The 23,996-nt window shown below is 42.0% G+C and overlaps 1 protein-coding gene across 2 annotated transcripts in view; it reads right to left on the reverse strand.

Annotated features, from left to right (window-relative positions):
- The window catches only part of wls (Wnt ligand secretion mediator), a 79,834-nt gene that overhangs the window by 21,542 nt on the left and 34,296 nt on the right, over nt 1–23,996 (reverse strand). For both annotated transcript variants that reach the window (XM_048539810.2, XM_048539809.2), the window contains exons 5-10: nt 21,911–22,047; nt 21,020–21,188; nt 16,898–16,995; nt 14,329–14,392; nt 7,212–7,355; nt 1,209–1,292 (exon numbers count right to left, since the gene is read on the reverse strand). In XM_048539810.2, the coding sequence (XP_048395767.1) occupies nt 1,209–1,292; nt 7,212–7,355; nt 14,329–14,392; nt 16,898–16,995; nt 21,020–21,188; nt 21,911–22,047 (696 nt within the window). The remainder of the gene's footprint in view (nt 1–1,208; nt 1,293–7,211; nt 7,356–14,328; nt 14,393–16,897; nt 16,996–21,019; nt 21,189–21,910; nt 22,048–23,996) is intronic.

Genomic DNA, 23,996 nt, shown 5'->3' on the forward strand with positions numbered 1-23,996 from the left:
CTCTTATCAAATCTGCTCAGCCTTTTCTATTCTACCGGAAAGTACAATTACTTAAGATTTTCTACTGTCACTACAGTTCTTTAACACTCACAAAAGCCTTGAGAACTGAGAATCTCATAGTACAGATTATTAAAAGATACTGTAAGCCCCTTCAGTTTCCAGTGAGAATTCATTCCAATTTAGCCTGCACAGCAGTAAGCCTGAGCAGGCTAATCTGAAAACTGGCTAAGATATGGAAATGCTGCTGGGCCTGCTGTGTTCATCCAGTTCCACAATTTGTTATCTTGGATTCTCCAGCATCTGCAGTTCCCACTATCTAAGATATGGAAAGATTGTTTTCCCCCTTATGGGAGAGTATAGGACGAGATGGCATAATCTCAGAATAAGGGGTCATCCATTTGAAACAGATGAGAAGGAATTTATTTTCTCAGAGGGTTGTAAATCTATGGAATTCTTTACCACAGAGGTCTCTTGAGGTTGGGTCATTAAAAATCTCTCAGTCTTGAATATACTTAATCAATGAAGTAATCAAGGATGAGGGGAGAAGGTGGCAGGGAAGTGGAGTTCAGGATTATCAATTCAGCCATGATCTCATTATATGGCAAAGCAGTTTCAAAGGGCTGAATGGCCTCCCTCTGCTCCTATCTCCTGTGGTCTTAAAAAAAGGAAGAACTTAACACAACTTCTTTCCCCCAGCAAAAGGTGGGATGCCTCCAAATATGATCATGCAAGTGGGAAAAGGGCAAATGAGGGCCAAGCTTTGATCTTAGGGCAAAGAGGAGCATCTTTGTTCAGTAAAGGAACTTAGTTTGCTTTAACCTGTGTTGGCCCCTTCTGACTATCAAACCAGCTTCAGGCAGCTCTGATCTAGTGAGAAAGCAAGCATACCTCAGGTTGAAATCCCTGGTGAGGTACTTGAACCCCAACATACATATTTAAAAGAAAAATACGTTGGCCTGGAAGAGTAATCCTTGTAGCCCATGATTTAGTGTTGAAGTCAGTCAGTCAGATCTTGCAGATGAGGAGTTTCCAAGTCTGTCCATTTTAACAGCAACTCCACCCAAGTTTCTCACAGCTGGTTCAAATGCTGGCTGCTTATTAATATGCAGGTATCACCATACACCCTGTTTTCATATACTCAACATTAAAACAGAGTTAGAAATACACAGTACGTGAACAACAGGTTTACTTTCTGGATTATTGTTTACCTGGCTTATAATGAAGAACACAATAGTCATGGCAGCACATGTCAACGTGACAAGCATCAAGAATTTGAATCGAAAAATTAGGCCCTGTTTAAAAAAAAAGGCAGTCAGCAAAATCACTGGCAATACATTAGTTAATATTGGTAATGCTTCGCTCTTCTTTCCATTTCAAAACTGAAATCATCATTTCATACCTGCCAGAAATTCCACACCCAGTCAAACTCTAATCCTGACTTCCCGCTTCAAAGTCCTCATGTATTTCTTAAATCAATGTCCAATGCTCCTGCAGCTTCCTGGCTGAACCCTCTAATCAGGTTTCCACTTCTCCCAAGCACTAATTAAAGATCACAAATAAACCCTTTGTACTCTCCTTCAGTCTTCCACAAACCAAACCACATTACCTTCCTCCACTACATCTCCTTCAATATCCAGCTCAAATATCTCCAGAAAACCTTCCTAACCCTGTTTCATTGCCTCTAGAATCACAGAGATCCATCCCTACATCCGAGATAATGGGAACTGCAGATGCTGGAGATTCCAAGATAATAAAATGTGAGGCTGGATGAACACAGCAGGCCAAGCAGCATCTCAGGAGCACAAAAGCTGACGTTTCGGGCCTAGACCCTTCATCAGAGATGAAGGGTCTAGGCCCGAAACGTCAGCTTTTGTGCTCCTGAGATGCTGCTTGGCCTGCTGTGTTCATCCAGCCTCACATTTTATTATCTTGGAATCTCCAGCATCTGCAGTTCCCATTATCTCGGATCCCTACATCCACCTTGTTTGGCTGTTACCCTTCAGCAGCAAAATTCACAGACACAGATCCAGGTGGATATTAACAGCAAACATCCATTTCCTCCACAATTACTCCCAATCTTCCAAATTTCATTCTTGGACAAACCAATTTCCTTTACTGAACAATGGGATAACTGTATCAATAGATTTCAGCCCAACCACAAATTCTACATTTCATTCCCATGTCGTTGTTCACTTTCAATCTCGAGTGGAGCTTGAGCTTGTAAGCCAAAATCCTCTCCAACACAAAACATCACTTCCATCTCTGAAGCATTTCCCCTCCTTGCATCAACAACAAAACAAAATTGCTGGAAAAATTCAGTAGGTTTGGCAGCACCTGTGGGCAGAAACCAGAGTTATTGTTTCAGGTCCAATGATCCTTCCTCAGAATCCTTCATTGCCCACTTCAGCTTATTTTGTCACTAAAATCTAATCCTTGCTCCTCATCCTAAGTTCTCAGACAATTTTCATAAAATTTTACCTCATCAGTATCCAATCCAGCAATTTCGTTTGCATGCTGCCCACCCAGCCACCTATCACCACTGTCTTTGGTGACCAACTTATTCCTAGATCACTGATGTCAATTGTCATGTATTCTAAATTCATTTATAGTTTTGTCCTCACTTGGTCAACCTACATTGATTAGCACTGACATTTACTGCATAGCTGTACGAACACTGTGGATAGCAGATGTGTTCACTTTGCCTGCTCGGGTACACACAATGGAACTGAATCTTGGATAGGGCCCAACAGGCAGCAAACATGACACCGCCAAATTTGAATTGCTGTTCAAAAATGATGCTTTGCCCCGTTCACATAAACATTTCTCTAATTGGTTCACATCTGCAAAAGTGCTGACATCATCCATCATACCACCCAAGGGCTGTGAAAAACGTCACTCAGACAAGACTAGCTCTGGTCTTTCCCACTGAAATATCTTGCTGCCTCATTGCACCAGTATTGACAAACCCTCTGCTCAGCTCTTTGAGCCAACATATCCCTCCTCCCTCCCATTTGATTCTATTCTCCCAACGTTTGTTGGATTCCTCTAGGCCAACCAGAATTTTCAGACTACTTACACTCCTTCTAAAGCACAAGTGAACTGATTCAGTGATCTATACAAAGGAGGAAATTTGTACTTAAGCATTATAAACATGCTTAATGCTCACTATCAACCAGTGATACATTTGAAAAGTGGCTAGTTTTGGAGTTATCAACTGAAAAATGTTAAGACTTTGTTTAAAAATGTATTCTGTTAAACCTTTAAAAATTACAATCTCTAAAATCTTCCAAAAGTTTGCATACTGGAGTTCTTCATCAATCAGTCCTTACCATCGTCTCCCCTATTTTAAGTCGGTAATGCTACTTCTTCCGCTTTTCAATCCCCTCCCCATTTAACCAAGACTTTAGATTGAAATTTCATGTTCCACATGGCAGTGAGTTTCAGCATCCAGTTAATTGCGTCGAAGGGTGCAGGCTGGGAAATCAGCCACTTGTCTGCCTGTATCTGATTAAGTCTAGGCTTTCCACCCAGATACTAATTGAAGTCTGTTGGGTTTATTTGCTGACTTCCGGGAGTGAAGTCGGATGGGAAAAGCACAGTGCTTGATTGGGGAACCTAGTATCAAGGCAGAAAATCCAAACACTGCCTAGTTCAGCATCTAATGGGTACCTACGTCTAGAATGCCTTCTCTAATGTGATGCTGTACTCCCGCAGACAGCCCTGTCATCACCATTAATTTCCATCTATACAATGTTTATAACATAGAGGAAGGCCACTTGGCTTGTTTCCATGTTGGCTCTCTGAAAGATTAAATAGTTTGGTGTGCCCAGCCCTCAAAAGGTATTTTTCTCTCCAAGTAATGATCTAAGTTAGTTTTGGAGGCCTCAATTGAACCTACAGTCTCAGGCAGTGCATTCCAGCTTCTAACGACACAGTCTGAAAAAGATTTTCATGTCACCATTTATTCTTTTGCCAGTTGCTATAGAACAGTGTCCTCTGCTTCTGGACTGTTGCACCAATGGAAAAGGTTTTGATGATCCACTCTGTCCAGATCCTTCAACTCAGCACTTTTGTGGCCCCAGACCCACCAATCATTTAGGCTGGCACTCTTCTTTCAACTACTTCTTTGAGCGATCATTCCTGTCAGCCACATACTTCCACCATTCCCCATGTTTCTATCTTCAGTTGCCGCTGTAAACAGTTGAACACTGCAGCCTTCTTTCATAATGCTGAGTAACATTACATCAATAAAATGTGGAGCTGGAAAAGCACAGCCGGTCAGAAAGCATCTGGGGAGCTGGAAAGTCAAAATTTCAACCCGAGGGGGAGGGGAGCCCAGAAACAGGAGGAGTGCGATGGGGCTGGGGGAGGGTTGGTGGGATGGCGATAGGTGGGTAGAGGCAGAGGGTTAATGTGGTTGGTCAGTGGGAAGGGTGGAGTGGATAAGTGAGTTGGAAGATGGATAAGTTAGGGAAGGACAGATTTTGAAGCTGGTGAAGTCAACAGTCAGGCTATTGGACTGTAAGGTCCCAAGGTGAAATATGAGGTGTTGTTCCTCCAGTTTACATTTGGCCTCAGTCTGACAGAGCAGGAGGCCAAGGATTGACATGTCACCAGGGGAGAGGGAGGGGAGGTTAAAGTGGATGGCAATTGGACGGTCAGGTTGGTTGGTGCCTGTAGAATGCAGAAACTCTGCAAACCGGTGCCCGAGTCAGCCTCTGGACTCCAGACATACAGGAGACTGCATCGCAAGCAACAGAGACAGTAGATGAGGACAGATGAAGTGCAGGTGAATCTCTGCCAAATTTAGGAGGATTGTTTGGGGCCTTGGACAGAGGTGAGAGGGGAGATGTTGGCGCAGGTGTAACACCTCGTATAGTTGAGGTGAAAGGTGGGGTGGAGGGGCTGGTGGGGCGTGTGGAACTGATGAGGGAGTGAATGGTCTCTGCAGAAAGCTGACAGCACGGGGAGGGAAATATGTTTTTGTTGGTGGGGTCTGATTGTAGGTGGCGGAAATGTTGGAGGATGATGTGATCTATACGGAGTTTGGTGGGGTGATATGTGAGGACCAAGGAGATTCTATCCTTATTATTGTTGGGGTGGAGAGAGGGTTTGAGAGCAGAAGCACGGAAAGTTGGGGAGATGCAGTTAAAGATATCCTTAATAACAGAGGAGGGGAAACTATAATTTCTAAAGTAGGAGGATATCTGTGAAGTCCGAGAGTAGAACACCTCATCCTGGGAGCAGATACGGCGGAAGCGGAGGAATTGAGAGTACAGGATAGAAATTTTGCAGGGGCAGGGGTGAGAGGTGGTGTAGTGGAGGTAATTGTGGGAGTCAGTGGGTTTGAAATGGATGTCACTGGTGAATCGATTACCAGAGATGGAGGGGATGTGTCGGAAATAGTCCGGATGAATTTGAGGGCACGGTGGAAGGTGTTGGCGGAAGTGTTCCAGCTCTTCATGGGAGCATGAGGCAGCTTCGATATAGTCAATGTAGCAGAGAATGACCCACTACCTGCATCAACAGCTTCAAAATCTCCCCACTCCCAACCTGTCTATCTTTCTTCTCATCTCTCCACTCTACCCTTCCCACTGACCAATCACAATAGTCCCCTACCTGCATCCCACCAACCCTTCACCAAGCCCCACCCTGCCTCCCTTTATTTATTTCTGGGCTCCCCTCCCGATTCCCAGTCCTGACGAATGGTTTTGGCCTGAAACATTGATTTTCCTGCTCCTTGGATGTTGTCTGATCATCTATGCTTTTCCAGCTCCACATTTATTGACTCTAGCTTCCAGCATCTGCAGTCTTCACTGATTCCAACATTGAATCAATACTGGATGCAATTTTAGCAGGGTAGCCCAACCATAGTGTCATTGGTAGCCATACCAACATCATTCAAATATCTTAATGAATATAAGGTGTAGGTTCAAAGCCAATCCTTCATAATTTTTTTGGGTCTGGATTCATTCCAGAGTTGGGGTAAGAGAACAAGATGAGAAATTCACAACAAATAAATCTCTAACAGAGATAAAAGTGGGGGAAGGGCGGGCTATATAACACATTTGTGCAAGAGATAAATGAGTCACTAAGGAGCTACGGACTAGACAACATTTCTAGGATTCATACTGAAGTATTAAATTAAAACCCCTAGAAACAGATCTCGATTAAATGTACAGATTTATAAAAAGATCATGCCTGACAAATTTATTTGTGCTTTCTCAGAGAATAAAGAACATGTACTGGGAAAGGAATTGCAGTACCATAGGATTATTTTTTCAAAAGGCGTCTATTTGTGAAGGTGCCATGAACTGGACAAAATTAATGCAATAGTGTTAAGATGGACTGGCCTTCCATGAATGAGGCATACAATCCATGATATATCCAGGGACCAATGTCACAACCACAACTAAAAAATAAGTTATGGAATTGGCTGTAAGAAGTACTGCATCAATGTTTGCAACTAAATGCAATTGGTAGAGTGGGAGGGTAGCTGGCGAGTGCAATGTCACAAACTGTGTGATTTTACACTTTAGTAGAAGGGAACATTACATGCTAAAATATGAAAAGTGTATAAAAAGAGAAGTTGTGGGCTTCAAATAGAAAAACAAAACTACGCATTAGGAGGATTAAAAGTGCATTTAGGATTAGAGTATAATATAAAAACAGGCTAGAGTACAAATAGAAGGAAGTAAAACTAGACTCTATAAAATTATTGGCTTGCCTACCTTTAGAAAATGGTCTCTACTTTGATGCATTCTACTTTAGAAGATATGAAAGCTATGGAGGAGTCGCAGGGCAGATTTATTAAGATACAAGTGATGAGCAAGGACCAGGAAATGACATTTTTACTAAAGCAGAAGAGATTAATGGAAATATTCAGAAGAGTGAAGGGCTTTGCTAAAAAATGTATATTCTTTGATCAGTTATTGGAGGATACCAAGTTAAGATTGTTCAATAAGAGAAAAATTATAACTATTTCAAATAGCACAGAACTGTTAAGTACAATGCATGAACAGAATATTGAGTTCACGATACTTTTGAAAAAGGGAAATGAATAAATATTTGGAAATAAAAAACTAATTAACTAAAGGGCATGGAGAGCAAAACTAATTGGATCCCTCTTTCAGGGTTCATGCAACACAAATGGTCCAAACTCTTTCTGTGCAGTAAAATTCAATATTGTACAATACAGTCTTCATTTTTACCTCATAGTGTAGTCTCCTTGCTTTGGACATGGCTGGGAGTGAACATTGTTTGCCGCTTATATTTCGGAAGACCTGGAACACCATGAAACACAAGAAGAAGAAATACAGACAAGCACAGATACCTGCGACGATAATGAAGGCCATCTAGATTTACAGCTGTCAAGGTAAACAGTGATTTGATTTTGTGGTTTAAACTGCTCTTGAAGAGATTGTCTCCAACAGAAAACAACATTACCCATTAATGCTGCCACATGGTATACAAATAAAAATGGAATCTCAGGGTCACAACTTATACTTTGGAAAGGGCATAAAGTTAGTGATTCAATATAGGATATATTCTCAGGTCTTTACATGTGACAATATCAGCAATACACCCAGACCAGACTGCTGTCTTTAACCAACCCTTCACCTCACTGAATAAAAGTGCAAAACGAGAACCACAACTGATCCTTACCCTGAAGCTGAGCACAAGTGTACCACCCGTCTAGCCCCATTCTATCCCTCCAATCCCATCTTAACTGAGATCAGCTTACACAGTCTCCTTACATCTTCTAGTTTGTATGGGTCACAATGCCCACCCAGGCCAGCAACTTAGCTGCTGGGATACTGAGAACCGAGTGCTACCTGTCATTTTATAATGAATTTACTGAAATAATTGCCAGTGGTTTACAGCAATGGTAAACAATAAAGAAACAAAAACCCTGCAAATTCTGGATGCCAAAGTGAATAAAAGAAACAGAAAAAGCCTATCCGTACACACCAGCTCCATACGCTGCAAAAAGGACACATGGAAGCACACTCATTCTACCTTCCCCATAGAAATCGTTTAAGGAAATTGCTTCTCTGCACTGTAGTCCATTCTATTTGCACAGGATTTAAATTCTAGTGCCTACTGTAGTAAACAATTGCATGACTGGGCTCCTTATCATACTCAACCTCTTTATGGTACAGTACCTCATTTTTTTTCCCTTTAAATACACTGACAATTTACAACATATTTCCATTTTTTGCTTTTCTCCCAGTTTTGTACATTTTCACTCTAATCCCACGTGTGTGGGTGTTGATGAGACACAAATACTTCCTTGCTTGCCTGAGGATACAGAGACAAACTGTACCATTTCCTAACCTCAAATGCTGTGCTAGTTCAGTCTTATTATTGAACACGGGCTAGGCAGTAACTTCCTGTTCTAGATAATCCATTCCAGTCCACCTACAGGGCTTAACAACTAAGTAATGAAATAACAAGATGTGGAGATGGAGGAACACAACAGGCCAGGCAGCATCAGAGGAGCAGGAAAGCTGACTTTTCGGGTCGGGACCCTTCTTCAGAAATGGGGTCGGGGAAGGGAGCACTGAAATAAATATAGAGATGGGGGATGGTGATAGCTGGTTGATTGTGGAGCAGGTAGGTGGGAGAGAAGATGGACAGGTCAAGGAAGCGGGGATGAAGCTAGTAAAAGGTGAGTGTAGGTAGGAAGTGGGGATGGGGATTGGTCAATGAAGAGGGAGGGGCGGATAGGTGGGAGACAAGACAGACAGGTCAAGAAGGTGGGATAAAAAGGGGGGGGTGCTGGTCTTGGGATGAGGTCGGAGGTGGGGGAGATTTTGAAACTAGTAAAGTCCACATTGAGACCACTGGGTTATAAGCTTCCAAGGTGGAATATGAGGTGCTGTTCGTCCAGTTTCCAGGTGGCATCAGTATGACACTGGAGGAGCCCCAGGATGGACATGTTGTCTGAGGAGTGGGAGGGAAAGCTGAAGTGGTTCGCGACTGGAAGGTGCAGCCGTTTGTCATGAACCAAGTGTAGGTGTTCCACAAAGTGGTCTCCAAGCCTCTGCCTGGTTTCCCTGATGTACAGGAGGCCACATCAGGAACAGCAGATACAATAGACCACATTAGAGGATATGCAGGTGAACATCTGTTTAACGTGGAAGGTTTTTTTGGGGCCTGGGATGGAGGTGAGTGGGGAGGGTGGGGAGGTGTAGGGGCAGGTATAGCACCTCCTGCAGTTGCAGGGAAAGGTGCCGGGGTGGTGGGGCTAGTGGACAGTGTGGAGCGGATGAGGGAGTCACGGAGAGCGCGGTCCCTCCGGAAGGCTGTTAAGAGTGGGGAGGGAAATATGTCCTTTGTAGAGGGGTCAGACTGCAGGTGGTGGAAGTGGCGGAGAATGATGTGTTGAATCTGGAGGTTAATGGGGTGCAGAAGTCTTCTATAGGGGGATGAGAGATGGGCCATGAGAGTTCTTAGAAGCTGGCTTATGCTAAATCGTTATGTCTATGGACAGGGGAGCAATGCCTAACCAATGTGCCGTAAGATGTTGTCATCTGGTCAGAGATCTACAACACAGAAAAATGCCCTTCAGTCCATATAAACAACCACTTAACTGTTCTATTCCCATTTTCCAGCACTGGCCTTGTAAGTCTTGACATCGCAGGTGCATATCTAAGTACTTCATAAACATTATGAATGTTTACGCCTCTACCACTCCCACAAGCAATGAGTTCCAGATTCCCACCACTCAATGGGGGCAAAAAAAATATTATTCGCACATCTCCTCTAAACCACCTGCCTGTTACCTTAAATCTACGCTACAATCAGTGAATTGTCCAATAAGGGAAAAGGTTTCTGCCTACCCTGTCTATGCACCTGATAATATTGCACATTCAAATCATGTCTCCCTCAGTCTTCGCTACTGCAAAGAAAACAACCCAGTCAATCCAATCTCTTTTTGTAACTAAAACTCTCTAGCCCAGGCAACGTCCCAGTAAAGCTCCTGTGCACCCTCTCTGGTGCAATCACATCCATCTATAATATGGATTCCAGAACTGCATACAACAGATGTGGCCTAACAACATTTTATACAGTTCTATCATAATCTTCCTGCTCTTAAACTCTATGCCTCAGCCAATAAAGGCAAATATCCCATACACCTTGCTAACCACTTTATCTAGCTGTCCTGCTACTTTCAGGGAACAATGAACATACATACCAAAGTTTCTCTGATCCTCTGTGCTTCCCGGGGTTCTACTATTCATTGTGTGTTTCCTTGCCTTGTCTTTCCTGCACATGTAGATCACCTCACACTTTTCTGGTTTTCATTCTAACTGCTACTGATCAACCCATCTGACCAACCCATCTTTATCCTCTTGTAATCTAATGCTATCCTCCACTACTTAACACCTCACCAAGTTTTGTAAAATCTGTGAACTTACTGATCAACCTTACTGAATATGAACTCATGGTAGAGGGCACAAACATACTGGCATAGATAGAAGATTTGTTAAGCTAATGGGAAGCAGAGGATTTTGGCAAGCTGTAGCTAGTGATGTTGCACACAGATAAGTTCAGAGCCTCAGCTATTTAAAATCTATAATCAAATGTATGGATGAAGGGATCAAAAGGTATGGTTGCTAGATATGCTGATGATACAGATAAGCAAGACAGCAAGTTGTGGAGGGAACATAAAGCCGTCTACAAAAGGATAGGTTAGGTCAGTGGGATAAATAGAATGGCACAGGGAATATAATGTGGGAAAATGTGAACCTGTCCACTTCTGGCAGAACGAACAGAAAAGCAGCATATTATTCAAACGGAGTAGCAGAGGCATCTGGTTGTCCTGGTAATGAAACACAAGTTCGCATTTAAGTACACCAAATAATTAGGATATGGCTCTCTTATAGGAGCGACTACAATTAGGAGACATAGTTTAAAAGACAGAGATGGGAAAATATCTGTCTTCTTAGGGGACATGCTGAATTCTCATTGACAGAACAGAGGAGGCAGGATCATTGTATGTATCTTTCTCAGATTGAGCTAGACCGATATGGTATGGCAACAGACAGGGAAGTGGAGAAGTTGATGCCCCAGACAAATCAGTCATGAATTGATCAAAAGACAGTGCATGATCAAGAAGCTATCTAGATTCCAATTCAAATATTTGTTCGTCTGTAAATATGGTTATCCATAAATATAATTGTAACCCACTGTCTTAACTTATGTCAGCAAACTTTATACAGTCATAGGAATCAAACCAAAAAAAATCTTCTGATCTGCACAGTTCAACATACTGCTTTGACCAACTGTGACACCAGGGAGCTGAAGCATAAGGTTCTTTTAATGGTAACTTCTATCTTTTAGTTTTCTAGGATTTTTTTGGATCAACTTAGTGGATCCTCCATTTGCTTTTATAATGTTGTAGTCACTAAAATGGTGACAGTTACAGTAAAAAGCCACTGTTTCTGTTCGTACTCTGGGCACTGTAAGTGAAGTACAGTCAGACTTGCAAGAGGAAGGAGGAGGAGGAGGAGGAGAAATGCACTGAAGCTGTTCCCCGAGCTGGCACTTGTCCAAACCAGCAAGCTCCTCACAAAACTAACATCCTTCAAAGGTTTACTAAAGGGTAAACAGGATCTCTGCCCGAGAATTAGACAATGACTGAAATGTTGTAGAATGCAAAATAACTTTAAGCAATTCTACCTACAAATCATTTTCTTGCAGACAGTTGCTGTGGATGAATCAGTAAGGGCATGAAAGAGAGTTTGCACAAGCCAAAGGCAAATTACAGTGAAACGCCCAATTGAAGTATTTACTAAGCATTTGGAATTAGATGTCAGCAGTCAAGACACGTTTAACCCCATAGGGTATACTGCAGATGACTTTTTGATTCTCCATTTTCTTTGTTCAAAGAAAACAGAATCTGTTCAACATTTTGCATGCCTCCGCCTGTCCCCTTCAATGTTCCTCTTCTTTGTGAAGGTAGAGAATTCTTTGAAAGCGTAGCTTCAAACAAGTCCTATTTGGTACTGTCAGGCAGCCATTCCTCTTATGTTGACAGGAAATGTAATTTCTGTAAAACGGACTGTTATTGTGAAGTCCAATCCTGCTCTAACTGGTACGTAGCAGATATGCATCGCAGGTGCTAGAATCTAGAAGACCTTCCCTTTCATTTTCCAGTTACACTAATTTCATAGGATGCAATATAGAATTTAGCACAAACCTGCCACAAACTCAATACCCTAAAGACTGAGTCATCTCTTTCTCCCTGGGAACTCTCTGAAGATGAGCTAAACAGTACCCTAGCTTGGTGTCGTCTGTCCGCAAGTTGAATTTCTGGCATATATCCAGGCCATCACCAAGACCAGATAAGACAGAACATCTTTCGAATCCGCCCTGTCCAAATTCAGCTACTGACAAAACCCTCTTGCGTGCTTTTTGACCTCCCAATCTCCTTATTCCAACAGACTCATGCCAGTATCCAATGTCTTTAATACTTAGTCATCTAAAGAATTCTGTTATCCAAGTTCTTACTTGAATTTAGTCCTGATCATCCATTACCCCTGTACTTACATACCTATTCTAGCTCTTAGAATCCCTACAGTATGGAAGCAGGCCATTCTGCCCATCAACTCCACAATGCCCCTTTGAACAGCATCCCACCCAGACCCCTACCCTATCCCTGTAACCCTGTACTTTTTCATGGCTAATCCACCTAGCCCACACATCCCCAGACACTTTGGGCAATTTAGCACGACCAATCCACCTAACGTGTATATCACTGTACTGTGGGAAGAAACCACAGCACCCGGAGGAAACCCATGCATACGTGGGGAGAATGTGCAAACTCAACACAGACAGTTACCCAAGGCTGAAATTGAACCCAGGTCCCTGGCACTGTGAGGCAGCAGCTCTAACCACTGAGCCACCATGCCGCCCAAACAGTTGATCAAACAGCTCCTGGATGATAAAATTCTCCTTATTTTCAAACTTTTCCATAGCCTCATTCTTTCCATCTTAAATCTTGTCAAGCTTTTAACTTGCCCAGGCATCTGTACTTCTCCAATTCTTGCCTCTTCAACATCTCTAATTATAATTGTTCCACAGTTGGTGGCTGTGTCATAAACTCTAAAACTTTCTCCACTTGAAGTATTGTTGTGAAATGCAGTCACCTGTTCTACTGTAAGAAAACTGGCAACTGACGTGCACTCAGCAAGCTGCCACAAACAGTGCTGTGACAATGACCAGATATTCTATTTCTGAATAAAGTAGTATAAACAATATATGAGGGTTGGCTGTCTTCCTTAAAATTGCCCCATGGGTTTGTTACATCCGCATAAGAGATTAGAATAGCCCTTGGTTTAACAGCTCCTCTAAAAATGGCATCTCTAATAGAACACCACTTTCTCCAAAACTACATAACTGCCTGCCCTGATTTTGCGCTGAAGTCCGAGAGTTAGATTTGAACTCAACCAAACTCTGGCGGAGATAGCACTACCAATGAAAACAGTTGACAGTTGGATTTAAAAATAACAGACACCCATAACCAGCAAAAAGTCAGCCGATTCTGCAGAGGAAGAGAGAAATCACTTTGTAAAGCAAAAGTTGAGCTTTCTTTCAACAATCAACTTCTTTGCTGAAAGTGTTGAAGCAAGTGAAATATTGCAATTAATTGCTTTGGGGTTGAGCTGAAACTGACTCTTCTTTCAAAATCTCCCAGCATGATTCACTGAGAATATTGCCTGTGTTCAAAAGAACTGGAATTAATCAAGCTTATCTCTAATGCACACAATAGGCAGAAAAGCATACACTTCCAAATATTTTAACAGAAAATGCATACATCTCACACTCCAGCTCAGAGGCTTTAGAAGCAAGGAGGTGAACTCTAAGAGTGCAATTAGCTCAGCATTGTGAAATAAACAAGTGCCCCTGCTATTTTCTGAGACTATTTTGAGATTGACCTGAAGTGCTTTTCACCAACATCTCCAGAGGCAGCTGCATCGTAAACAATGCAATTGCTGGCAGAGACCATTACCATTGCTAGTTTTAGATGCAATGAGCAACCACATTGCCCAGGCTAGAAACACAGTTCTATTACCAACCTATAAAAGCTTTCTGAACTGATCCGAGATCCAGTCAACAGCAACGGGTTCTCCTTAAATTTGCATGAGCATTGTTAGCCTAATGAGAAACTATTTAATATCAATAGAGTATCAAACTTGATACCCTTCTTAACGATGGAGGGAGCAGTCTGGCCTTCACATTTCATATAATTAAAGACTTCAATTTCTTGCCCTGCATGGATATAAAGTTTCGATGAGAAATTCAGAATAAAAAGGATACAGCCAATTCAGTACCAACATCAGTCGCCCAAATACTGTAGAATGGGTTGGTCAGTTGCACACCCCTGTGAGAGGATTTAAAAAAAACTTGAGGACATATTTGTGAGGAAAGCAAATTTTGTACTTGAAACTTAACATTTAATGTAAAGAGAAATCTATTGTAGACATGCTTGGCAATATTTTGGTTTTAATATGCAGCTTGGGGAAAGATTATGCAATTATTTTCGAACGTTTGCTGCAGAATCTCCAGGAGAGTGAGAGAAACACAAATTCACATGCATGCAGAAACAGAGCAACCAAGGTGGAGTGAACAAGCACATGACACCGAAGCCTAGTAAGCAAGTGCAAGAGAGAGCAGGAGGATACACCATAGCATAAAAAAAACTAATAAGTCAGCCTAGTTCTGGTGGCAAGATGCAAAAAAGGCTGGGTTAGGTATCCAGCTGCACAGCAACCAGTCTTGGCTCTTGGTTTCTCAATGTTGCCAGTAGAGAGCAGTGCTCACAGCTCAAGGAATCGTGATGGATTCCATGTTAATCAATGCCCTCACGTAATGTCATACTTTCAGACTGTTAACTCAATGCTCAGTTGCACAGACCTTCCTTAACACTCAGGAAGTTTGGTGAACAGCAAACAATGAAGACTTTTTTTAAAAAAAAAGTGGTTAAAAAGTAATATCCCTGGGACTTTACCAGTCACCACTGGAGTACTCAAGACAACAAAATGTGAGGCTGGATGAACACAGCAGGCCAAGCAGCATCTCAGGAGCACAAAAGCTGACGTTTCGGGCCTAGACCCTTCATCAGAGAGGGGGATGGGGTGAGGGTTCTGGAATAAATAGGGAGAGAGGGGGAGGCGGACCGAAGATGGAGAGAAAAGAAGATAGGCGGAGAGAGTATAGGTGGGGAGGTAGGGAGGGGATAGGTCAGTCCAGGGAAGACGGACAGGTCAAGGAGGTGGGATGAGGTTAGTAGGTAGATGGGGGTGCGGCTTGGGGTGGGAGGAAGGGATGGGTGAGAGGAAGAACAGGTTAGGGAGGCGGAGACAGGTTGGACTGGTTTTGGGATGCAGTGGGTGGAGGGGACGAGCTGAGGGATGTGCTGGAGATGGCCCAGGTGAACTGAAGGTTGGGGTGGAAGGTGTTGGTGAAGTGGATGAACTGTTCGAGCTCCTCTGGGGAGCAAGAGGCGGCGCCGATACAGTCATCAATGTACCGGAGGAAGAGGTGGGGTTTGGGGCCTGTGTAGGTGCGGAAGAGGGACTATTCCATGTAACCTACAAAGAGGCAGGCATAGCTGGGGCCCATGCGGGTGCCCATGGCCACCCCCTTAGTCTGTAGGAATTGGGAGGAGTCAAAAGAGAAGTTGTTGAGGGTGCAACCGCAGGAAATGCTACACTTGCCCCCAAACCTCCCCCCTCACTCCTATCCCAGGCCCCAAGATGACATTCCACATTAAGCAGAGGTTCACCTGCACATCTGCCGATGTGGTATACTGCATCCACTGTACCCGGTGTGGCTTCCTCTACATTGGGGAAACCAAGCGGAGGCTTGGAGACCACTTTGCAGAACACTTCTGCTCAGTTCGCAACCAACTACTGCACCTCCCAGTCGCAAACCATTTACACTCCCCCTCCCATTCTCTAGATGACATGTCCATCATGGGCCTCCTGCAGTGCCACAATGATGCCACCCGAAGGTTGCAGGAACAGCAACTCATATTCCGCCTGGAAACCCTGCAGCCTAATGGTATCAATGTGGACTTCACCAGTTTCAAAATCTCCCCTTCCCCAACTGCATCCCTAAACCAGCCCAGTTCGTCCCCTCCCCCCACTGCACCACACAACCAGCCCAGCTCTTCCCCTCCACCCACTGCATCCCAAAACCAGTCCAACCTGTCTCCACCTCCCTAACCTGTTCTTCCTCTCACCCATCCCTTCCTCCCACCTCAAGCCGCACCCCCATCTACCTACTAACCTCATCCCACCTCCTTGACCTGTCCGTCTTCCCTGGACTGACCTATCCCCTCCCTACCTCCCCACCTACACCCTCTCCACCTATCTTCTTTTCTCTCCATCTTCGGTCCGCCTCCCCCTCTCTCCCTATTTATTCCAGAACCCTCACCCCATCCCCCTCTCTGATGAAGGGTCTAGGCCCGAAACGTCAGCTTTTGTGCTCCTGAGATGCTGCTTGGCCTGCTGTGTTCATCCAGCTTCACATTTTGTTGTCTTGGATTCTCCAGCATCTGCAGTTCCCATTATCTCTCACCACTGGAGTACTAACTGCACTGGAAAATGAAATGGGCCACAAAATCTCCAGTAAAATGTGCCAAAGTCAATCGTGCAATGTCCTGAATCTTTAGTACTGAATCTTTATCCATCCAAAATTAACAAAGATTACATTTCATGGAGTGATTAAATACACAAAATCAGCTCAGGGTATCTCATTCTATCAACTCTGTGCAAAAAGTAATGATACGTGTGCCAAGGAGAGAAAACCAGAATGGTCTTAAAATCCATGTCAGTGGCTGGAGAAAACTGAACCACTCACTGGATGTGTAACAAATATTTACCTCTCACAAAGGTCAAAAATGAAGAGGCAGAAGGAACCAAACCCAATTGGCACAATTTGCTTCAGGTAAACAGACAGTCGATTTCGCTCATTCTGGTCCTAGGGACAGAACACAATACAATGATGGTACACATTAACAAGAAATTAATCCGACTACCAAAATGCAAGCCCAAGACTTTCAACAAGAAACAGAAATTTCTCAATAGTCCAAAGTAACATTGTGTCAAGAAGCCTAACAGATTCTAGGTTTAATTTCCATGCTGCACGGAGTTATCCAAACTCTGCTGGGATATCTTTAATTGACATTCTAATTTATCCTGGGGTTATGGAATTTAAAATAAAGAACAGTTAGCCAGTGAATTACATTCTCAAAATCCTCTTAGAAGATATCCATGTTTGCATTCAATGGTTCCAACTTACAGACAACCTGCTAAACCTTTGGGGTCAACACTGAAATTAACCACTTGGCTAAGTACCAGAAGGCTTTCAATACCTACAAAATGGTAGCACCACAGGTTGAGTCTTTTAAATTAAAAATAAAATTCACTACTCCCCAACCTCTAGCCCCATAATCCCCTCTCACTGGCATCACATTTGAAATTAGCCAACACAAAGCTAATTGGTCTGCCTTCTTTTGTGCAGATAGTACAAGATTGGAGTTGCAACAAAACTCTGGACATAGAGCCACTGTGAAAATGTACATCCTTTAAAATGAAATGATTCTTGGACTTTGTTTATTCTATTTTCATACATATGTCTGCATGATTCAAAATCCAGATGATGAATTTTGTGGCAGTGGGACAGTCTGATACCCAAGGAGAAACAGAGAAATTTTCAAATAGTACATTTATGCTCAAAGCAAAAGGATCTAGAACATACATCATGTACTTTAAGTTCATATACAGCAGCTAAATTTTGAGTGAAGCTCTCCCTTTCATCCAACAATGCACTTAATAACTAACCTCATTAATTTCATTGAAACATCTGTGCTCTTCAATATTGTCAACTTACAGGTCAAATCAAAGGACAATTTTACAGAACAATTGTGCGAAATATCAGTTTAAAAGGCATCCTCCTACAGCAATGTAACTTTATCTTTGCATCTTCCCCACAGTGACATTCACTTAGCAAGCCCTGAGATAAGGAACCAAAAGAAAAAGAAACAGGGAAAGAGAACCATAAGTGGAAAAAGGAGGAAGCTGTTGATTTTGTTATAGATTAAGTGTAATTTTCCTCTCACCACAATATCAGTAATGCACGACAGACAGCTGATTGACTGAAGTGCCAGACTGTATTTAAGAACCTATTTATCGGATAATACGTGCTCTGTTAGCAAAACCTATAAGCCTGTCATTATAATAAACTGTGGGCTTCAGACTTCAACCATTGCTTTTGAATCAATTATTATAAAACATAAATTTTGCTGAATGCTCAGAGGGAAGTGAGGCTCTAAAAGTGGGGGCAGCATTGGCCCAATGGTATTCTCGCTGGATTGTTAATTCAGAGACTCAGATAACATTCTGGGGACCTGTGTTCGAATCCCACCAAGACAGATGGTGGAATTTGAATTCAATATCCGGAATTAAGAGTCTAATGATGATTGTCTTTGTCGGAAAAACCCACCTGGTTCGCTAATGTCCTTTGACCATCCTTACTTGGTCTGGCCTACATGTGACTCCAGGCCCACACCAATGTAGTTGAATCTGAACTGCGCTCTGGGCAATTAGGGATGGATAATAAATGCTGCTTAACCAGCGATGACCCTCATCCAGTGAATGAGGAGAGAAAGGAAAAAAAAATTACATTCTACAAATCCATCACCATGAAACAAATTTAAAATGGAAACAAAAAAGTTAATAGCCAAGCAATCCCAACGAAATCAACTAGTTCTGAGGAAGGGTCTCTGGACCGGAGATGTCAACTGTTCTTTCCCTTCACAGGTGCTGCCAGAGCTGCTGAGCTTTTCCAGCAACTTTGGTTTTGTCTGATGAACTCATGTTCAGAAGCACCAGACACTCCTGCAAATGGTTCCTGTGCCTTGCATTCAGAACTGACCAATAACTAATCCTATAACAGTTTAACCAATTTGCTCAATCTCACAAGATTGACAATTCCTTTGAGCAACATCTTAACACGACAGACAGCAACTGCATTAGTTATAATTAAAATTTGTTAACTTAAAACACCTGCTGTGACAAAGATGAAAAGTAAACCATGCCTCCCATCCTGGGTAACAGTTTATGCACGCTTGCTTACGGTTTGTTTTAGCACTGTAGAACATGAAGACTTCCATAGGCTGGGTTGTCATAACAGGAAAGAAGTTGCCCCACTCAGCAATTGACTTGAATGTGTAAGTTGGGTTCTCTATCCAACAAATTCAAAGAGTTACCAGCTAATTTGTTCTACTCCCTTAGCCAGTACAATCAATTATACTAGTTCCAACAGCACCCAAACTGCATAAGTTTCTCAGGCATAGAGTCATAGAGTTGTTCAGCATGGAAACAGACCTTTCAGTCCAACCAGGCCATGCCAAGTGTAATCCCAAACTAAACTATAGTCCCACCTGCCTGCTCCTGGTCACTATCCCTCCAAACCTTTCCAACTCACGTACTTATCCAAATGTTTTTTAAATGTTCTAATTATATCCATATCCACCACTTCCTCAGGAAGCTCATTCAACATGCAAACCACCCTGTATAAAAAAATTTGTCCCTCATGTCTTTTTAAAAATCTCTCTACTCTTATCTTAAGAATGTGCCCCATAAGCTTGAAATCCCCCAATGCTAGGGAAAGGGCAACTACCATTAACTCCATCTATACCTCTCATTATTTTATAAACTTCTATATTGTTGCCTCCTAATCTCCTACACTCCAGTGAAAAAAGTCCCAGCCTAATTATAACACAAGCCTTCCATACCCAGCAACATCCTGGTAAATCTCTTTTGAACCCTCTCCAGCTTAATAATATCTTTCCAATAATTGGGTGATGAGAATTTGACCCCGCATTCTAGAAGAAGCCTCACCAATGTCCTGTGCAACCTTAACATGACTTCCCAACTCCTAAACTCAAAGCATAATCTACAGATTTCCCAAAATGAATTGGTGACTTATTTTGACATATCTTGAAATATTGATGGGTTAAGAAAGTAGGTAAAAGTTTGGCAAATGGAATATAATACCAGAAAATACAAAGTTGTTCATTTAGGAAGGGAGAACAAAAGAACAGTTTTATTTAAATGGAGAAAAGCTGCAATCCAAAGCTAAGTATCTGTGCACATTGGCCCTTATTTCAAAGCGGTTCGGGTATAAAAGTAGGGAAGTCTTACTGCAATGTACATGGTGCTGGTGAAACCAAATCTGGAGTACTGAGAGCAGGGAGCAGTGTTGGTCCCCTTTAAGAAAAGATATCATTTCATTGCAGGCAGTTCAGAGAACACTTACTGGGATGATCCCTGATATTCAGGGATTGTCTTATGAGGAAAGCCATTTCACTCTATTCACTGAAGCTTAGAAGAAAGAGACGTAATCTCATTGAGATACAGGATTCTTAAGGGGCTTGACAGGCTAAATGCTGAGAAGATGTTTCTCCTCATTGCAGAATCTTGGACCAGACAGAGTAGTCTCAGAGTAAAGGGATGCCAATTTAAGACTGAGATAATGAGGAATTTCTTCTGAGGCTTGAGTATCTTTGGAACCACTTGCTACAGAGAACTACAGGGTGTAGCAGATTCCTTATGTATATTCAAGCCTGAGAAAGATTGATTCTTGATCAGTAGGGGCATCAAGGGTTATAGGGCAGACAGGAAAATGAATGTAAGGAATATCAGTTAAGTCACGATCCTATTGAACGATGGAGCAGGTGCAAACGGTTGAAAGGCTACTCGTGTACCAATTTCTTATGGTCCTACAGGTCAACCTTTGCTTATCGGCTCTGTTCAAAATGGTATATGGGAAACTACACCCTACAGATTTTGCGCCTCCAAGTTTTGAAGTCAAATGTAAAAAACTCCTCCCCTTGGATAATCATGTCTCTAAAATAGTCAGTCTCTGTTTGACTTTGAGACAAAAATAAATAACTAGGCAACTTTTGAAGCTGAGCAAGTGTACTTCACAGAAAACTAACCATGAGGTGTTCTCCACAGAAGATAATCCAAAATGACAGCAACATTGCATAGAAGATTCCCTGTCGAATGTCACCAAACAGCAGCATCCACGTCCAGTCAAAGCCAATGGAAAACCATTCCACTGGGATATTTATAAAGGTCATTGAAATTCCAAGTGCAAAGATTACTCTGTAAATAAAATATGAACAACTTTAAAAAATTCTACCTCAGCAAAAGCATTTCATTAAATTGTTTAGAAAGCTAAAAATGGATGAATACCTGTTTGCATTCCCAACACAGAAGTGCTTCAATCCCCACCCATTTTCAAAACTTCACTATTAAAAACAAAATCAAATGATGCTTGTATATATAACTATTCATTTTAGTAGCTTTTGAAAAAAAATCCTTCCATCGCTTATCACAACTTCACAGCAAAAAATTTATCTGCAGATTTGAATCTTGGTGAAAAAGAAAATTACCTTGCTTTGTGTCACATTGTGCCCAGATAGTACATTAAACATTTTACTCCAATTGATTATTTTTCACGTATTAGCATACTAAAAATGGCATTACTTCAGATGTTTCCAGAGGCACACCTACCAATTGAGATCCTGAAGCAAATATTTTCAGCAACTTAATTTTTCAGTTTCCATTTGTGGAACACTTTTGAGTTATCGGAATATTTAATCCCACCTCTGACACTAACTAATTGCAAATGAGAGCCCAAACAGATGCAAAGCACAACTGCTAAGGGCCGCAGAAGAAGGACAAAGTGAGTCAAATTTCACAACAGCTGGAGGACAACTAGAGTAAAACAGCTGCTATGAACAGTCAGCATGAAAAGCAGCAAATCAAACCACTAAAATAAACATATTAGCCAGCCTGCAGAACTCCTTCAGTACTGGACTTACTTCTCTAAAAGAACAGGGGGCCGAGTCATCATTGTAATACGTCTCCAATACCAGATCATAATGATAAGAATACTTGGAGTAAGAAAGGTTTTCATTGCAAACCAGACCCTTGTGAATCCTCCATTCTGATGGATTCCCTGCATAAAGAAACAAATTGTTAAAGATTAGCTTAAATAAAGCAAAATGACAGGTTGAATACAAACAAAATTTTAATTAAGCTTTTCAGAACTTCTCCAGACTATACGTGACATTAAATTTAGCATAACACCAACCAGTCAGGCTCAAAATACCTTCAGTTCAATTACTGGATAATGGTACATTATATGTAACAAGATAGATGCAGGCCATTCAGCCCAACTGGTAGATTGCAATGTTTATATTCCACACAGCCTTCCCATCAACTTCTTCACTCCATATGCAGATAACCTCCTTTATTGTTGTATTATTTACCTTTCTATGCATTCTGTTAAAGAATTGTTGAAGTAAATTATGCTAGCAGGTTTCACATTCAATCCCCTCTCTCAGCAATGAAGTTTGTTCTGATTTCATTGGAGTTTAGTGACGATCTCAATTATGTCCTATCCCCTAGCCCCAACAAGTGGAAGCACATTCTCCACATTTATCTATCACAGCCTTTAAGATTTTGGAAGGCATCTATTAAGTCCCCCTTCCTCTTGCTAGAAAGACAAGTCCCAGCTTGATCAATTGGTGATTCCTACCAGAGGCCATAAGTTCTGACAGAGGAATGATTATGATTCTTACTGCCTTGTTCAAGAGCAAGTTATTCATTGCCCACAACGACCCAAAAGCTTCAGTCAACTGTCCCATTTTCCACACTCAAAATTCCATTCAAGACAAACATTATCCCCTATTAAAAACAAATAGAGGGTAGAAGATGCTCTTTCCCAGCTCCCAAATTCACTTCCTTTCTCTGTCTGCTTATTTTGAAGTTTAACAGCTGCCACTAGACGCATGGTAAAGAGAGTTGAACAAGGAATGGTGTGTGAGGAATAGGTAATATTTCACAGAGCACTGATCTCAGTACCTGGGGGCGCTGTTCCATTGGCAGCAAAAACAGAAGTTGCTGGAAAAGCTCAGCAGGTCTGGCAGCATATGTGCAGAAAAAAAAACATAAGTAATATTTCGGGTCCAGTGACCCTTTCTCAGAAGGACCTGAAAAGTTAACTATGTTTTCTGTGCAGATGCTGCCAGACCTGCTGAGCTTTTCTGGCAACTCCTGTTTTTGTGGCTGATTTACAGCACCTGCAATTCTTTTGGTTTTTGTTCCATCAGACTGCACTGAAACCACACTGGGATTGGTGCCTTGGCAAATCATATTAAAAGCTTTAAACTAAATAGTGAGGAATGATGGGGACTTCTGACGGAGGACATTTGGAAAGTTATCAAGAAAAGACAAGGTCAAAATACAGCTATGCAGCTGATGATGACCAAATAGAAAGGGAGCAAGTGTACGAACCCAAGAGTGCACTAGCAGAAAGATCAGAGTCGGGAAAATGACAAACAAGACTGCATTATAGGCTCTTTATCTGAATTAAAAAGCACTCAAGATGGCTGAGTTAATAGCACAAGTACTAATAAATGGGTGTAATATGATTTTAGCCACATTTCTGTATTGGCTAAGTGACCAAGGCTGGCAATTAAAGCATCATGAACATTTGTTCTTTCAGAAAATGAAAAAAAATGGTTGTGTTAACAAATAAACAACACCCTAGGAGGAAATTTCCTTGGCTTGCAAGATCAAATTATAATATTGGGTTGGCTGAAGAAAGGCAACTGCAAGGGAAGTAAGTCACTGGTGAAAGCAGTTTACTTATAGGGCTTGTATTGCAACAGGGGTGCATGGTTTTAAATCTTCAAACAGATAAGGTGGATCACATTGTTAAACCTATCTTGAAAGCTAAGGTGCATATCAGACAGTTTTCGAATAATACATTACAGAACCAACTGGGAAACAGGCAATTTTAGACCTGGTAGTCTGTGAAGGAGATGGGAGTAGTTTACAGAAACTCAGGCTAAAATAGCCTGCTTCACTATTCAATAAGATATTGGTTGATATGGTTGTGGT

The sequence above is a fragment of the Stegostoma tigrinum genome, chromosome 8 (genome assembly GCF_030684315.1).
Source record: "Stegostoma tigrinum isolate sSteTig4 chromosome 8, sSteTig4.hap1, whole genome shotgun sequence".
NCBI classification, from domain to species: domain Eukaryota; kingdom Metazoa; phylum Chordata; class Chondrichthyes; order Orectolobiformes; family Stegostomatidae; genus Stegostoma; species Stegostoma tigrinum.